The 16374-nt window shown below is 38.1% G+C and overlaps 1 protein-coding gene across 4 annotated transcripts in view; it reads left to right on the forward strand.

Moving 5' to 3' along the window:
• trim67 (tripartite motif containing 67) overlaps nt 1-16374 on the forward strand; it is a 58467-nt gene that overhangs the window by 27577 nt on the left and 14516 nt on the right. For all 4 annotated transcript variants that reach the window (XM_008124473.3, XM_003215875.4, XM_008124477.3 and 1 more), the window contains exons 8-9: nt 2918-3221; nt 16118-16280. In XM_008124473.3, the coding sequence (XP_008122680.1) occupies nt 2918-3221; nt 16118-16280 (467 nt within the window). The remainder of the gene's footprint in view (nt 1-2917; nt 3222-16117; nt 16281-16374) is intronic.

The following is a 16374-nucleotide window of genomic DNA, read 5'->3' on the forward strand; positions in this document are numbered from 1 at the left end:
CAGGGTTAAAAAATAAACAAACTATTGTATTATGTTCTCTTTTTCATGAAGCATCCAGAGGGTATTCCCAGCACAAATCAAAACCTTTTATTCTTATCTAGAGAAAGTTTTAATTCTAGGAAACTGCAGCCAAAGAAAAAGTTGTAAGGATCCCTCATTTTGATTAAAGGGCATTTCTCCTTGTCTTTGCTGGATGGAAGGGGGGGGGGGGGACGACATCAGGCTTTTAGTCCGGAATAGTTAATTTTTTTTTAAAAAAAAAGAAGTTATGCCCATGTGAGGTTCCAGCTTACCTGTCCAAATGCATCTCCCCCTATGAACCAGGACAGATGTTAAGATCTTCTGGGGAGGCCCTGCTTTCGGTCCCACTTCCTTCGCAGGTGCGATTGGTGGGGACATGAGACAGGGCCTTCTCAGTGGTGGCCCCTCGACTGTGGAACTCCCTTCCTTGTGATGTGAGATCAGCCTCCTCCCTCCTGGCATTTAGAAAACAAGTAAAATCCTGGCTTTGGAACCAGGCGTTGGGAGACTAGCTACAATGCAATAGACAGCTGGGAATCAATGTGACTGTAACTGACTTATGGACTTTGATGACAGATTATATGGTTGTTTTAACAGCTGTTTTAAATACTGTTTTAATTGTATTTATATGTGATTGTTTTATGCTTAATGATTTAATGTTTAATGTATGTATAATCTGTTATATTTGTTTCAACATGGCATCGAATTGTGCCAAGTTGTAAGCCGCTCTGAGTACCCCCTTAGGGTGAGATAGAGTGGGATAGAAATATGGCAAATAACAAACAAACAAACAGAACCAGCACTAAGCAAAGACACAAAAAAAATCTGCCATTAACCCATTGTTCTAGGTAAGAATTCAAAAACACAATTCAGGAAATCCCAAGCAGTATTAAATTAGGCTTTCTATAGCAAGAGATCTTGCTTTTTTGCAGTAATCTGGACAAGTTGTGAATTCGGATGTTTCCTTCTGATCTGTATATGAATGTATCACCAAGAAAAGCATTAGTTTCTTCCTCTCATCACCATTTCCCTGGGTATTAATTTTCTTCCAGTAGACATAAACTCATTACCAAACCACAACATCTACCAGTATAACTATCAGCAGCTCTTTGGGAAATGGTGCTAGCCACAGACATCCACAAACACGAGTTGGGCCACCTCTCCAAAGAGTTTGTCCTGATGGATCCTTCCTTAGTTTAAGGCAGGATCGAAGACTACTTAGCAGAGTTTGCTTGCTGATTTCTTGCAATCCAAGAAAGACTCGGCTCTGCACCTCTGTTACTCTTCATGCAACATAAGCAGGGATTTCAAATAATTTAAATTTAATATAATTTTAGTACCGTTCACTATTCAGGAGTTTCACTGGTGAAAGTAAAAAATGTACTTAACACAGAAAAGACAGTGTTTTGCATCAGCAAAAAAATAACACATTTCTATGAGTAAAATTAATTACTTCAGTACATTATCAATCTATGCTTCCAGTTCTTAATATTTTGTTAGACATTAAGTAGATTTGTAAAAATGGCTGTTTCCTGATCTCAGAAAAATGATGAAGGTTGTGCTATTGGAAAATGAACACAGCTCCATATAGGGCTGATACTTAAAAATCTGAGGCAGAAGATGAGGCGCATATCTAGATAAAATCATTTTCCCCATCTGCGACTCCTTTTTGATAGGATTATTTTTAGCACAAGCTGGCATGTATATTTTTCTGTTTTCTGAAGTCAAGTTAAGGGACGCATGTTTAGAGAAAATGAAATAACCCCAGACTCATTTCATGTGCTTTTAAAGAGATCCGGAAACAGAAACGCTAAGTAGGTCACTGACAGAGATGTCCATTGGTTTTCCAGTGTGCTCTTTCTCCTTTCCCATTTTATGCCAGTGATGAATTGCACAGCATCATTACGTTTTTTTTCTTTTGTGGAAATAATTTCCTAGCTGTGCCTTATAAAATATGAATTCTAATTTATACCTCAATCCCCATGTAATTACACTTGTTACCCATAAAGTCAGCCAAAGAAATTAATCTTGATTAATGATACTTAACTTTCTATGAATCATAAAACAGATGTTAATTTGATTCTCTCTTTCTTATTAATGTTGCTAAACTATGTCACAAAAAAAAAATTTCCCCAAAGATCCTTATTTTAAAACCCTATAATAAACTGTAGCCACCAATAAACTACAACATTTCTCCAAAACGTGCAAGCCTGAGTTAAGGGATAATTTATAACTAAATTCCCAGTATGAATAACATGAGACTCTGAGATGAAAATCTGCCCCCAAGCATAGTGTTCATTTCTTATGTAATGCAACCTGGATGTTGAGCATCATGTTACAAATCTAGTTGCTCAGGATAGATATATGTATTCTAATGATGGTAGCCAGATCTCAGAGCTTGGCCCACAGTCTCCAGTTTTTGTGAGCCATCTCCAGGTGGGAGACATTCTCTATTTTTGGTGGACTCAGTTCCAGGATAGAAAATAATAGACAGAAATTAATAATGCTCCTTTTACCATACATACTAACATCCACTTTGGCACATATTGGCAGTAGATACACAATAATACTTGAAACACTTGAAAAAGATGCTTAAAGTAACCAAGCTATGCTATTTCTCTAAATTGCATAGACAGCATGGCATCTTAGATTGTATAAAACATTAACCGAATATGTTTAATTTTTAGGTGCTGACAACAATGGGACCTAAATGAAATTTGTGTATTGAATGTACAGTATTTATATCTCACCTTTCTCCCATCATGAAATGCAAGGCAGCTAGATCATGACTGATTTTCTTCACTAACTAATAGGTTTCTTAGAGAGGAAACATATTAATATTTGTTTCTGCATCCATCTAATGTACAAACTCTTTCTTTTTTTTCTTTCTCTTTAGTGGCCTGGTTTACATTTGATCCCTGCTCAGCCCACAGAGACATAGTCCTTTCGAATGACAACCAGACAGCAACTTGCAGTAGCTATGATGACCGTGTTGTCCTGGGCACAGCTGCTTTCTCCAAGGGAGTCCACTACTGGGAACTGCATGTAGACCGTTACGATAATCATCCAGATCCAGCCTTTGGAATTGCTAGAATCAACGTTGTCAAGGACATGATGCTGGGCAAAGATGACAAGGCATGGGCAATGTATGTTGATAACAATCGCAGCTGGTTCATGCACTGTAATTCTCACACCAATCGGTAAGCGTTTCTTAAGTTCTTCTTATGCTTAGGCACAATTCTGGTTCATTCCTATGGAACCATGTAATTAAATAGGCCTTCAGCAAATTTTCCCTTTCATCACTCAAAGAACATGCCAGAAATTCCTGTTGCTGGCAACCTCTCTCTTTAATGAGCAGCTTACTGCTGTGAAGTTCTCTTGACATCTCTTGACATGACAGCTATGAGCCAAAGTGGATATGACATTAACTCAAATCTTTCTCACTAACATATGAGTAAAGATATTGGGTTGTGTGGGGAGTGCGAAACACCTCCCACCCACTTACTTCCATGCAACCTATCTGCCATCACATCAATCAAACTGCTATTCAGGAAGGAAACTTGGCTGCATGATGATGCCTCATCTGGTCTGTCATTAAATTAACCATTTGATTTGTTGTTCATTGAGAAATTACCCCTATTTATCTATGGAAAAAAATCCACTCTAGGACATGATGGCATTTCAGTAATGGAAGGGGAGGATTAATATGATAAAAATCAGGTTATTGGTCCAGTATGTTTCTTCTGTGCACACTCTGTCATAAGTATGAATAAATGATTTCAATTGTATATTGTGGTTTATTAGCATTATCTAGAGTTGTAGTAAATTCACTGCTGGTAGCACTACACCATCTAAAATAGTTCTATCCCTCATGTGATGGAAAGACCATACATTTGCACTGCTGATCTTATTATTTCAGGATTTTTTCTAGTTCGGTGCAAAATATGTAATTTGGGTTTCCTATTTGTTTTATATTCATGCTTCTATCATGAATAATTGGGGATGTAATAGAAATGATATTGCATATACATTGCATATACTTTTTGCATTGGGTTTTACTTTTTTTAAACTAGTTTATTTATTTGGGTCAAACAAGTAGAGTATAACATTAGAACTTTTCCTCATGAGGAAGTTTAGAAGATAACATATTTCAAATAGGGTGAGTTTCAAATTATATTGTTATCTATTAGTTTGTTATATATGAACCCCATACTTCCTTTCTCTTTCTCAGTTTTCCATTGTAATATTTGATCTAAATCTGCCTTGGGAACCTTCTTCTTCCACTCTGAGATCTTTTGTGACATTCTGTGCCATAACAACCAATTGCTTGACCTGCATTTGTTTCTTAACTCCCTTCAGTTTCATTGGCTGTTACTTTAGGGAAGCAAAAGCACAAGTAATAAAGTAGTATGGATTATGAAAACAGTTATTTGAAAAATAAAACAGAACAAAATAGGAATAGTGAGATATAGTGTGATATAGTGGTTTGACTGTTTGGGTACGACTTTGGAGACTAGGGACCACTTCACAGGAACCTCTAAATAGCCCCGTTTTGCTGCCTTTGGATAGAGCTTGGACGGGGCCTGCCAAGCATCATCAGGCCGGCCCCACATTCCTCCTGAAATGGAGGGGAAGCATCAGAAGGCACCTTCTCCTTCATCATGGACGGGAAAGTGTTTTTTGGGTAGCTCCGATGGAGCTATTCGCACTTTCCTCCCCTTATCCCCATATGATGGGGAAAGGGTGGCAGGGCAACAAGCGTTGCTGCGCATGGCCACCCTTTTTCCCATCTGATGGGGACAGGGACAAGGTGCCAATGCGCTCTGTCCTGTCCCCACTATGTAATGAGGGAAGGAGGGAGGGCGCATGGGGCACCACAAGGCACCCCATGCACCTTTCCTCTTGCCGGCAACTGCCAGTGCAATGGCACAGCCCCCGTGGGCCATGTGAAGAAGTCATAAGGTTTGAATCCCTGCTCAGTCATGGAAATCGCTGGGTGGCTTTGGGCAAGACATACTTCCTCAGCCTCAGAAGAAGGCAAAGGCAATGCCTACTCTGAACCTCTCTTGTCAAGAAACTATGACAACATCCCTTGTCAAGAAACTATCTTACACCATAAATTGGAATTGATTTGAAGGCACATGACAAGAAGTATGGATGATGAAAAGAGTTCTTACTAGTGTGCATTCCATGAAAAAAATATTGTGAGCTATGCAAACATAAGAAGAATCAATTAAAATGTTTCAATTTCCTCACTACCTTTGGGATATTTTTAAAAAATCAACTGATAATAATTTCCCCTACAACAAATAACCTAAAAAGCATTAATCTCTGGCCTTTTCATAAAATGGTTAGATTTAGATCAGAGACAATGTTAATCTCTACTAAATTTAGAAGGCTTTGACACAGCCTTCCCTTCCCAACCTGTTGTAATCTAAATATGTTGAATTGCTACTCCCATAACAGAGGGCACAGCCTATGCAGCATTCAGGCTACTTGCTTTCTAGCAAGATGATACCACACACATTCAGTGTCCTAGAAACCTATTTTATAAACATGCCCACAAGCATATTTGATTTGAGGGGCATAATCTGTTTTGTAAAATTGTATAAGAGCTTAGGGGAAGCAAATGTATGGAGATTGCCCAAGGGAAACACTTATTTTTAATCTTAATTTTAATTTAAATTATATGTTATACAAATACAAAGAAATCTACTTTCATACTTTAGACAAGATGACACCAAGGTTATCACAGAATTTGAAAAGAAGTAAATTGAATATTTTAAAATACTATGATTTTGCTTAAGGCAATGGATACTTTTTATTTTCATAGCAAATTTCCTTATGATTTTTCTGCAACCTCTCATTGTGGCAGTTTCACTCAGGTCAATTTAGACAGCTAGGCTCTTTGTCAAAATTCCTGTTAATTGTGCCTTCATTTTAAGCAAGGTTGCTTTTCACCAATATATGAAATAAACATTTATTAGTAAACATTTCTTATTAAAGTGCACTGTGCTGCTGCTACAGCATTATATGAAAATGCAAACCATAATTGCTTGGGATGTTACATTTTCCAACCTTTTTTCTCTGTCAAATCTTCTCTCCCCATCCCCTGTAGTCCTTGCACTATAACAGAGCTTGACTGAACTACCAATCAGGTTTTCCAGGGGAAGGGATGGCAGAAATCAGAGATGGAGATCTTCCTTAAAACTGTGGATCTGAGGCATTGTTCTATAATTAAAAATAATCAAACTACTGAAGGGTCTCCAAATGCATTCCGCATTTACTCTCATTGAACTTTATATACTTGCCATAATTCTGTACTTGAGTAGTTTTTATTATCTGATTTTTCAGCCATAAAATGATTTATGGTATTAAGCAGGGACATTATGAGATTATAGGTAGTGGTGGACAAATATGCTGTTTGACTTAGTTGCATTGTGTACATAGCTGAAATAAGATTTTCATTTGTGTTTGTGGTATGGTGTGTCTTAGGTTGTTTCCAATTTATGGGGACCTGATCACAAGGTTTTCTGGGGCTGAAAGTATGTAACGTCCCTGGGGTCACTCACTAAATTTCCATGGCTCTCTAGGGGTTCACTCAACCTTGGTCTCCAAACTCATAGTCCAGCTCTCAAATCATTACACTGGCTTGTATTGCGTCATAGGTCTTTTTCAAAAGTATCCTCTAGGTCCAGGTTAGAAGCTTAAGGGATATGGTAGAGCTACTGTGGCTGAGACATATGGAGCCAAGTATGAAGCTCAGTGCTATCTTTGTATGTAGAAGTTTCCAGATTTAATCCATTCCATCTCCATGTAGGCCTGGAAAAAATCACATCTGAAACTTTCAATCAGTGCTAAGGGTATGAAGAAATCTGGATAAATTACTCATTTTGGGCAATGCAGGGTGTCTCATCTCTTGACATGTCATCTTGACTTGTCAAGAATGTGTTAACACCAATTATATTTCTCAGCTCCAATACAAGAATGGGGAAAATGCTCTTTCTTCAAACACCAGCTTCTCCCTTATGTGGAAGGCAAATCTGAATGAGGGTGAACAAGCTCAAACTCAATCCAGACAAGACGGCGGTACTGCTGGTCTCAGGAAAGATGGATCCAGGAACTGGATTACAACCTGAGTTGGATGGGGTTACACCCCCCCTAAAATCTCAGGTGCACAGTTTGGGGGCCCTCCTGGACTCCGCCTTAAACCTGGAGACCCAGGTGGCTGTGTCTCAATTGGCCTCTGCACCATTAAAGCTTGTGCACCAACTGTGCCTGTTCCTGGAGAAATTGGACCTGGCCACAGTAGTACATGCAATGGTTATATCCAGACTGGACTATTGCAATGTACTTTATGTAGATCTGCCCTTGAAAAGTGTTTGGAAACTGCAGTTTGTTCAAAGATCTGCAATCAGGCTGGTAACAGGAGCTGGCATCAGGGAGTGTACTACACCACTGCTGAGATAGCTAACTGGCTATCGATCAATTTCTGGACCCAATTCAAGGTGCTGGTTCTCACCTATAAAGCCTTATAAAACATTGGTTCTGGAATACCAGTTTATCAGCTTACCTGGAACACCGTGTCCCCCCTTTACACTCCTGGTCGAGATTTGAGGTCCAGTGAGGAGACCCTGATTGCCACTTGGTGCCGTTCGAAAATGTGTTTATGCAAAATGATAAAAGACTTCTTCTCTGGGGCAGCTCCAGCACTGTGGAACTCCCTATCGGAGGAACTAGCATCAGCCCCATCCTTCCTAAGCTTGAATGGGTTGAGTTTCAAGGTTACGATTATTTATTGAGGGGCTGATATGGGGTGGGGCAGGGTTGAAGTTAGTTTTATCATATATGTGTTTTAGTATGTTTTAACGTTTGCATTTTCTGTTTTGTTGCGGATATTGTGTTTTTTATATGCTGTAAAACACTTTGGGTCTGGCCAAAGAGAAAGGCGGGGTAGAAATATCTTAAATAAATAAGTTTAGCCCTTCCTTGCTCTCCTTTCACCAGCAAGTTTTTAAAGTCTTTTAAATGCTTTAAAATTAATTTTGTTCTGTTTTAAAAGAGGTGATTTGAACTGATGTTAAAATTGTACTGTCGGCATTTGTTTGATTTATTTGGTTCCTTGTTTGTTCGTTTATTTATTTACAGTATTATATTCTGCCCTTCTCACCTCAAAGGGGACTCAGGGCAGAACACATATGCGGCAAACATTCAATTGGTTGAATGGGTTGAATGAAAATTAATGCCTCTACCTTCGTAACTCCTCAATAGATGGCAGTACTAGTATGTGGCAGGTACTGGCTTGTTCAGTAGACTCTCCTCTACAGTTCCATTTGGCGGAAAGCCTTAGCATTGAATGGTTGTGTTGTTAAAGTGCGAAGTATGGAACCCGGCACAGACGGTTGGTCAATGTGACTTAAGCAACGTGCAGTCATTGAATTCTTGACAGCAGAAGGTATCACCCCAAAGGAGATTCATCAGAGAATGCAAGCTGTTTATGGTGATTATGTTGATGTGAGTCCTGTGCGTCGTTGGGTAAGTATGTTTAAAGATGTTGAGGTGAGAACATCTGACTTGCATGACAAACAAAGAGTTGGACGTCCTGTGACAGCAACCGCCGAGTTTAACAAGCAAAAGGTCGATAGATTGATTCAGGACGATCGTCGTATCACTTAGAAATGTCAAGCATAATCGGCATTTCACAAGAACGCATGGGTCACATTATTGCTTTGCTTGGCTATCGGAAGATCTGTGCACGATGGGCACTGTGAGACGCTGGTTGCAGAAACAGAGTGTCGACTTCTTCCATGACAGCTTCAGAAAACTTGTTCATTGTTGGAAGAAATGTATCAGATTGTCTGGTGATTATGTGGAAAAGTGAATAGTGGTAGTTAAAGAGCATATTCTAAGGATTATTTCTGCGTTGGATTTATTAAAATATTCCCATCCAAACCTAAGTTACGAAGGTGGAGGCATTACTTTTCATTTAACCCTCATAACAATGACAAGACAGACAACACATAGAGGTATATATAGGCTTTCCCACCTTTCGGCATCTTTGGAGGCTGTGCCCGGTTCCGGCCACCAAGCGGTGCTGTGGCCCCATCTCCTTGCCAAAGATCTTTCTTTGTTCATAAACTTCCTCCTTTTTCTGATCGACCACTGAGCTAAATACCTCCTCACTTTTCTACTCACATTTGTTTTCAAACTGCTAGGTAAGCAGAAGCTGGGCGAAAGGTTAGAAGCTCGCCCTGACCTGGTTTTCAAACTCTCAGCCTTCTGGGTGGCAAGATTTATTGCAGCTTGGTGATTAACCTGCTGTGCTAAAGCCCAGCACAATGATCTGTTATGTTTTCAAATCATGTCTAATTAATGGTGACTCTACCCTGGGGTTTTCAAGGCTGGGAGTATGTGATTTGCCCAAGGTCACTCAATGGCTTTCTGTGGCCAAATGAGGATTTGAACTCTGTTCTGGAGTCCAGTGCTAAAACCACTACACCATGCTGACTCTCAACTCTGGGAGAAGGGAGACATACACAAAGAATAAATATGTAAAATAAGTGAGTGAGTAAGTAAGTGAAGAGATCCACCTTTTGCCTAAAAGGTCTCTGTGAAAAACTACCATTGTTTCACTTTGAGTTCATGTAGACACACAGCAAATACAGAAAGACTGGTTTGGCTGATACACACCATCCATACAATGTTCAAAATTCAAGATAACAAGACAGCAGTTATTATAGTATAGCCAAGTAAATTGCTCTATTTTTACTATTTGTACAATTATATAATTTGTGTAAGTTGCAAATATGAATAAAATCTTAAGAGCTACAGAACATATCTTGTCAATTTAAAGACAAAGAGAAAAATTATAACTCCTCATCACTGATGTAAAAATGAGACAAGGATGTACATCCTTAGTGTGGACAATGTTGGAGAATTGGATTAATGCCTGTATAAGGCAATTTTCTACGCACTTAAATTTCCAAGCAAATGAACCATCTTTTTATTAGATTTGCCCATAAGAGCTTCAGCCTTACTCTTAATTCTAATCAGAACAGACCTATACAATTAATGGTCTTACATAAGTGTCGGGTTATTAGTCAACAATTGATTCAATGTTTCAACTCTAGTTGAAGCCATCAACTTAATTTAGGTTAGCATTTTCCTTTAATTTTTTAGTCACAGAGATCATTATTCCAAATAAACTGAGGCACTATTTCCCCAGCTTAGTCATTTAAGTCAAAAGGATATGAAAATATTTTCTAATTTAAACAAAAATCTAAGTAGAATGACATCAGTCACTATAATGCTTCTAAAGTAGAGCATTTTCCAAGTTCAATCATTATACTTTCATATTATTCCTTAAAGAAAAATAGTTTACGAATGTTTGATTTCAAAAACCTAATGCTGACTTGGTTTTACAGCACATGCAATACTTAGACATGTCAGTCATTTAAAAAATTACACACATATATATAGATAGATCCAACTTAAAGAGCACATAGCCTGTTTATCCTATTTATTTGGATTAGCTGTCAAGCAGAGCATAGTGAATTACCCAATAGCAGAATAGTAGTTAGCATATTAAGTTTTGGATGCTGAGACATGAGATTATATGGGGAAAGAGTAGCGAGTAAAAACAACAAATTCTGGCTACCAGTATTTAAAAACTCTAAAATCAGGGCAGTAAATAAAAAAACTAAAAAAACAGGGGAATTCCAGACAGAATACAATCAGGGCCAGCTAACACCTCCCAACAAAGGATTCCCTCATGCAGGAAGCAGCCAGGCTTTGAAGCTGCAAGACTATTCAAAGTGGCTAGTTGCAACATTCACACTTGCCTCAACCAGACAAGAGTTCTTTCCACCACTCTGGACATTATTCCACAGATATAAATGCTACTTGCCTAGTTTCTTACAAACCTTTCAACCTCTGAGGATGCCTGCCATAATGTGGGCGAAACATCAGGAGAGAATGCTTTTGGAACATGGCCATACAGCCCAGAAAACTCATAACAAACCAACGACAAATTCATTACCCACCTCTCCTTGCAGATTGTGGCAGGATACAACAAGGTTTAAACAGAGAGATAAAACACAAGGTTATTAATACATATATAACAAGACAGATACAGTTAAAATTTAGGTTAACATTCATCAATAAAATGCAGATTAAAATTCACAAATTAAAATTGAGTGGGTAGATAAAATTGATTGAGTTCCTAAACTTCACAGATCTTCTCACTCAGGATTTTCTAGAAATTTTGTTCCTTGGTACCAGGGAAAAACACTTACCACAAAGTCAAAGTTTTCACCTCTTTTAGGAGCAGGTGTTTTGTAAAAACTCATCCAAGACAAGCCACACAAAATAGTTTACATTAGAACAAAGGTAGGCTATATCACAATAAAAAAACGGTCACTGTGAAAATTCACTCAAACTAAACTTTAGATACTTTGATCCTCTGCAAAAAAAAAATGGAACCAAATTCTAACCCAGGTTGAATTACATACTAAAACCAAATTTGATATAAATATGCAAATTCTGTTAATAGGGATATATGGGGATAGAAGAATTAAGGACCAAGACCAAGAATTAATGAGGACAATGTTTAGATAATGTAGGCATTAATTCTTTCTCCTTGCCCACCTCCGAATTCTACTTTTCTTAGCAATAATACAGCACTTTATTATCGATCTCCTCAGACTCCTAACCATGCACACCATGCACTTTGCCCAGTTTTTAAAAAAAATTATTTTAATCTGCTTTGTTTCTTATGGCGGTTCAGTTGTTTTAGTATTTTTTAAATGTTTAAATTTTTACCGCTGCTGATGTTGTTTGTTCTGATTGTATATTATTTGTTTTATTTGTTTTATTGTGATTATTGGGCTTGGACCCATGTTAGCCACCCCAAGTCCCTATGGGGAGATAGTAGCAGGATATAAAAATGTTATTATTATATTATTATAGGAAAATTGTTTTTTTCTGTGTGAAACCTGTGATAGGTAATAATACAAATCATCCCCTTTGCAGAATACAGGTGGAATGATTTATAATTTTGCACAAGAAGTTAACAGGTTTATAAAACCTTTCTACATGTTTTTTGCATGTAGAGATGTAAAAATCATAGCTCTAAGGGGGTTAAGAAATTATTAGTCCCCACTGTAGAGAACAGTTTTCTTTTCTTTTTACATTTGTTGTAGACATACTTGAAACTGATGCTGAAAGTATGCCTTGTATGTCAGATTGTAATTATGTTGAAAAACTCCCGTGACATTAACAAAGTGTAAGTGCCTCTGGTCAATGCACATTCTCAGCGGATTTCTGCCTCGGTGCTTTTGTATACCATAGTGTTGGGTTGAATTAACTTCCCCGAGGGAAATGTGCATTAATGTCAACTTAGTCTTGCATGTAGTTACTGGATACATAATCATTGTTGGATCTTGCCATTGAAACAGCTGCCCCTGGCATCTTAACCTGTAAAAGGTTATTAACAACCAACACCGATATAGTATAAGTGGTCTCTTTGCCCCATATATTCCTATTTCATTTAATTATTAGCTTTGCACAATGACCAGTTAGATCAGTTTAGAAACACATACATCTTTCTCATTTGCCTTCAGTCAGAACAACACAAACAGACCACATTACATTCTGATAGCATTTGGAGATGCGATGGGGTGTTTTATGTTTTAAATAGATTTGTCATGGGGTACGATCTGATTTTCCTGGTGAGGGAATTCCACAGCCGAGGGGCCCTGTCTCTCATCCCCACCAATTGCATCTGCAAGGGCAGTGGGACTGAGAGCAGGACCTCCTCAGCCGATCTTAATGCTCGTTAACTGGCTAATAAAGGAAGATACGGATAGATAAGCTGGACTGGAACCATTTAGGGATTTATAGGCTAAAGCCAGCACTTTGAATTGTGCTGGCTTTAGTCTATAAATGGTGGACTCTACTTTGTTGGAAAGTGAAGATGTTGGATTGCTGCCTCTCAGAAATGCTTTACTTTGGCTTTATGCCCTGGTAGAATTTAACTATCAAAGGCTCAAAATCCTAAAGTGTTGAGATGCAACAACCCCAATGCATGTGGTCTAACAGCTTGAGCATTTGACTATGATTCTGGACACCAGGGTTCTTATCACATGGGCAGGGGTAAAGCAGAGGAAATTGTGGGGTGTCCTCCCATCAGTGCCCATAGTCCCCCTACCCACAATGTGCCCCAGCTTCCTCTTTGGCTTCCCTGCCTTTGGGTCCCCAGCCTTTGGGTATGAGGAATTGGGTGTACACCCAACTCCTCTGGGCTCCATTTCTCTTCACTGCCAGCATGGAGTCCCATGGAGTCCCACCAGAAGTATCCCTGCATCAGCCGCGATGTGATGAAGTCAAAAGTTTTGAACCCCTGCCTGGCGATTGAAACTCACTGGGTGACCTTGGGCAACCCATATTCTCTCAAATGACAAGCCTCCTCTGAAACAAATCTTGACAAGAACACCCTGTTATAGGTTTTTCTTGGCATCACCATAAACGTGGAAACAACATACAGAGTAAAAAAACTGGAAAATTTTTGATGCCTCCTCAAAGGATGATTCTGAGTCACAATACCCTGGTGGGTCTTTTTTTTCCCTTCCAATTTTTCTCTAGCATACAGAGTAAAAATAGTTGCTGTAGCCTGCCTTGCCCCCATTTTCTTCCTTCAGGAAGTAATCCTACCTTTAACTCAGTGACATGAGTCTTTAAGAAAGAATAGATGTTCCTTGAGGCATTGAGAATGAGATATTATTAAATTATTTATTTCCTAAAATATTTATATCTCATCATCTATCTAGAGATCTTGGGGCAGTGTACAAAAAATGAATTGCAACAAACCAAAGTTGGTATAAATAATATTAAAAACATTTTTGAAGGCTTACAAATGTATTACATAACTTAACAAGCAAGAAAAAATATTGAAAATAGTTGAAATACATATTCTACCTCATCCTATGATCTGGATTCTCTAGTCAGATCATGATAATAGCTATCCTAGAGCTTGAGAGTGCAGGCAACAGAAGAACAAATTCTCGCATCTAGTGTCATTCAGTCATCCTGCAATATTAAGACTTATATAGACACAATATATACTGTACTTAGAATGTATGCAGCTTTTTGTATTCCTGGTTTAAATTGTGTGTGTGTGTGCCCTTGACCATTTGGTATACTTCTGAAAGTCTCCTAGCATGCGGCCAGGACACTTCGTCTACGGAGCCCAGTTGGAAGTTGCCTTATGTTATCTGATGGGATCCATCGGGCTCCGTTAAGAAAGTGTCCCAGAAGCTACCTAGGATGCTTCTCAAAGTATGTGTGATGAAGCATTAAGAAAAAGGCTTTTCATAAGCCCAGTTTGTATATATTATATCAATATACCTACAAGATTAAAGCTCTATGCTAACCTACTTTTTGAAATTTCACTATTGCTCAATTAGATTGATGCTTTGAGTCATATGGTTTCATCATGTGCTGCAAGCATACCCTGTAATTTTCATTGTTCCTGTTTTTTTTATAGATGCTGGTTTTGTAATTTGGGGGGGGGGGGGGGTAATTTCAGCTATAATATCATAGTATGGTCTGGTATGGGAGGAGGTCCGTGGATGTGACACATGAGTTGCCACATTGGGTGACATCAATCCCAGCAATGCCACTGGTTTCCCATACTTGCAAAGAGAAGGGGCTATTGGGGTTTTGTAGCACATGAGTGCAGTGCCACTTGCTGTACGTGCATGGCTCTGAGGTAGCATGCTTTCTTTTCTGGATCTCTCCATCATTCATGAGTTGGACAATGCTGGAGATTATTGTACAGGTTTTAGAAATTAGAGAACATTCTTCCATATATAATTTACTTATTCAGTGAAAACCATATTAAACATTGAAAAACTGATAAAATCAAACTTGACATTCTGCAGTGCTTGCATTACATTTTAATGTGGCCATTAAATCCAAGCACTAGCCATTTTTCAACAATGTTAAACTCAATGCATTTGCTCTGTTTTAATTGTATTGTGTTACGTTTGCTGTTAAATGCCATGAGTCCATCTATCAGGCGAAATAAAGTAAATGAATAAACAGATCTGTGTCATATTTAATTTGGAATACCAAGATGTATAATTTTTGGAAAATTTGAATCTTATAGTTTCAAACATAGTCTTTTCTACATTTCAATTGTGGGCAAATCCCTGTATCACAATTAACAATATTATTATTATTATTATTATTATTATTATTATTATTATTATTATTATTATTATTATTATTATATATTACTTTAGGAGTTCAAAAGAGGCTCCAAAATTACAAAAAGAATAATATAACACACATTGATGGAAACATATTGAGGTAGCTGTACTGGCTACCGTAACATCCAAAATAGTTCTGTGGCTAACATCATCTTCCTTCTCTATGTAATATTTAACATCTTAACTTGCTGAAGAAGCAAGTGAAGCTTTGACATTTTGAATGATGTACCGTATGCTTTGAAAGAACTGGAGGTGGCAACAGTCGACAGGGAGCTCTGGTGTGGTCACGAAGAGTCAGAAGCGACTGAACAAATAAACAACAACACATTGTATGCTTTAGGGTTGATCCAATAAAGCAGGAGTTCTTAACAAGGGGTCTAAGGAAAGATTTCAGAGGGTCTGTGAGCTTGAATTGGAAATAAAAGTATTGCATACATTCATAAGTGAAGGAAATTTCAGTATGTGATAGGAATATGCAATAAATTACAGTACTATAGTATTGATTTCATATCACATTACAGTTGTTGCTTATCTTGATAAATTGTTCAAACAGATGTTGTACCATGTTAGGTTATCAGGTATTGAAATTGTGAGAATGTTGTAAAACGTAATATTGAATAATCCTAAAATTTAATTTAAAGACATGCCGATGCTGAGGGTCATTTGACGATACATTCTGAGAAGGGATATGTGGCTGTCACCTGACTGGAAAAGGGATTCATGGGACAAAAAAAAAGATTAAAAACCCCTGTAATAAAGATTTTGCTGCTTTGTACAACATAAATTGATATTACTGACAAAGATGTTATTGTCTCTTTGATTCATAGGACAGAAGGGGGTGTTTCTAAAGGTGCAACTGTGGGCGTTCTCCTGGACCTCAACAAGCACACCCTGACCTTTTTCATCAATGGGCAGCAGCAGGGTCCTCCAGCATTTGAAAACGTGGAGGGTGTCTTCATGCCTGCATTAAGCCTCAACCGAAATGTGCAGGTAAATTTATTTTCTAATGGATCTCAGGACTCTTGTATACAAGAAAAAATGAGTTTAAAAACAAGTAATTACATTTACTGTACTCAAGTAACAC

Source organism: Anolis carolinensis, chromosome 1, assembly GCF_035594765.1.
Source record: "Anolis carolinensis isolate JA03-04 chromosome 1, rAnoCar3.1.pri, whole genome shotgun sequence".
Classification (NCBI taxonomy): domain Eukaryota; kingdom Metazoa; phylum Chordata; class Lepidosauria; order Squamata; family Dactyloidae; genus Anolis; species Anolis carolinensis.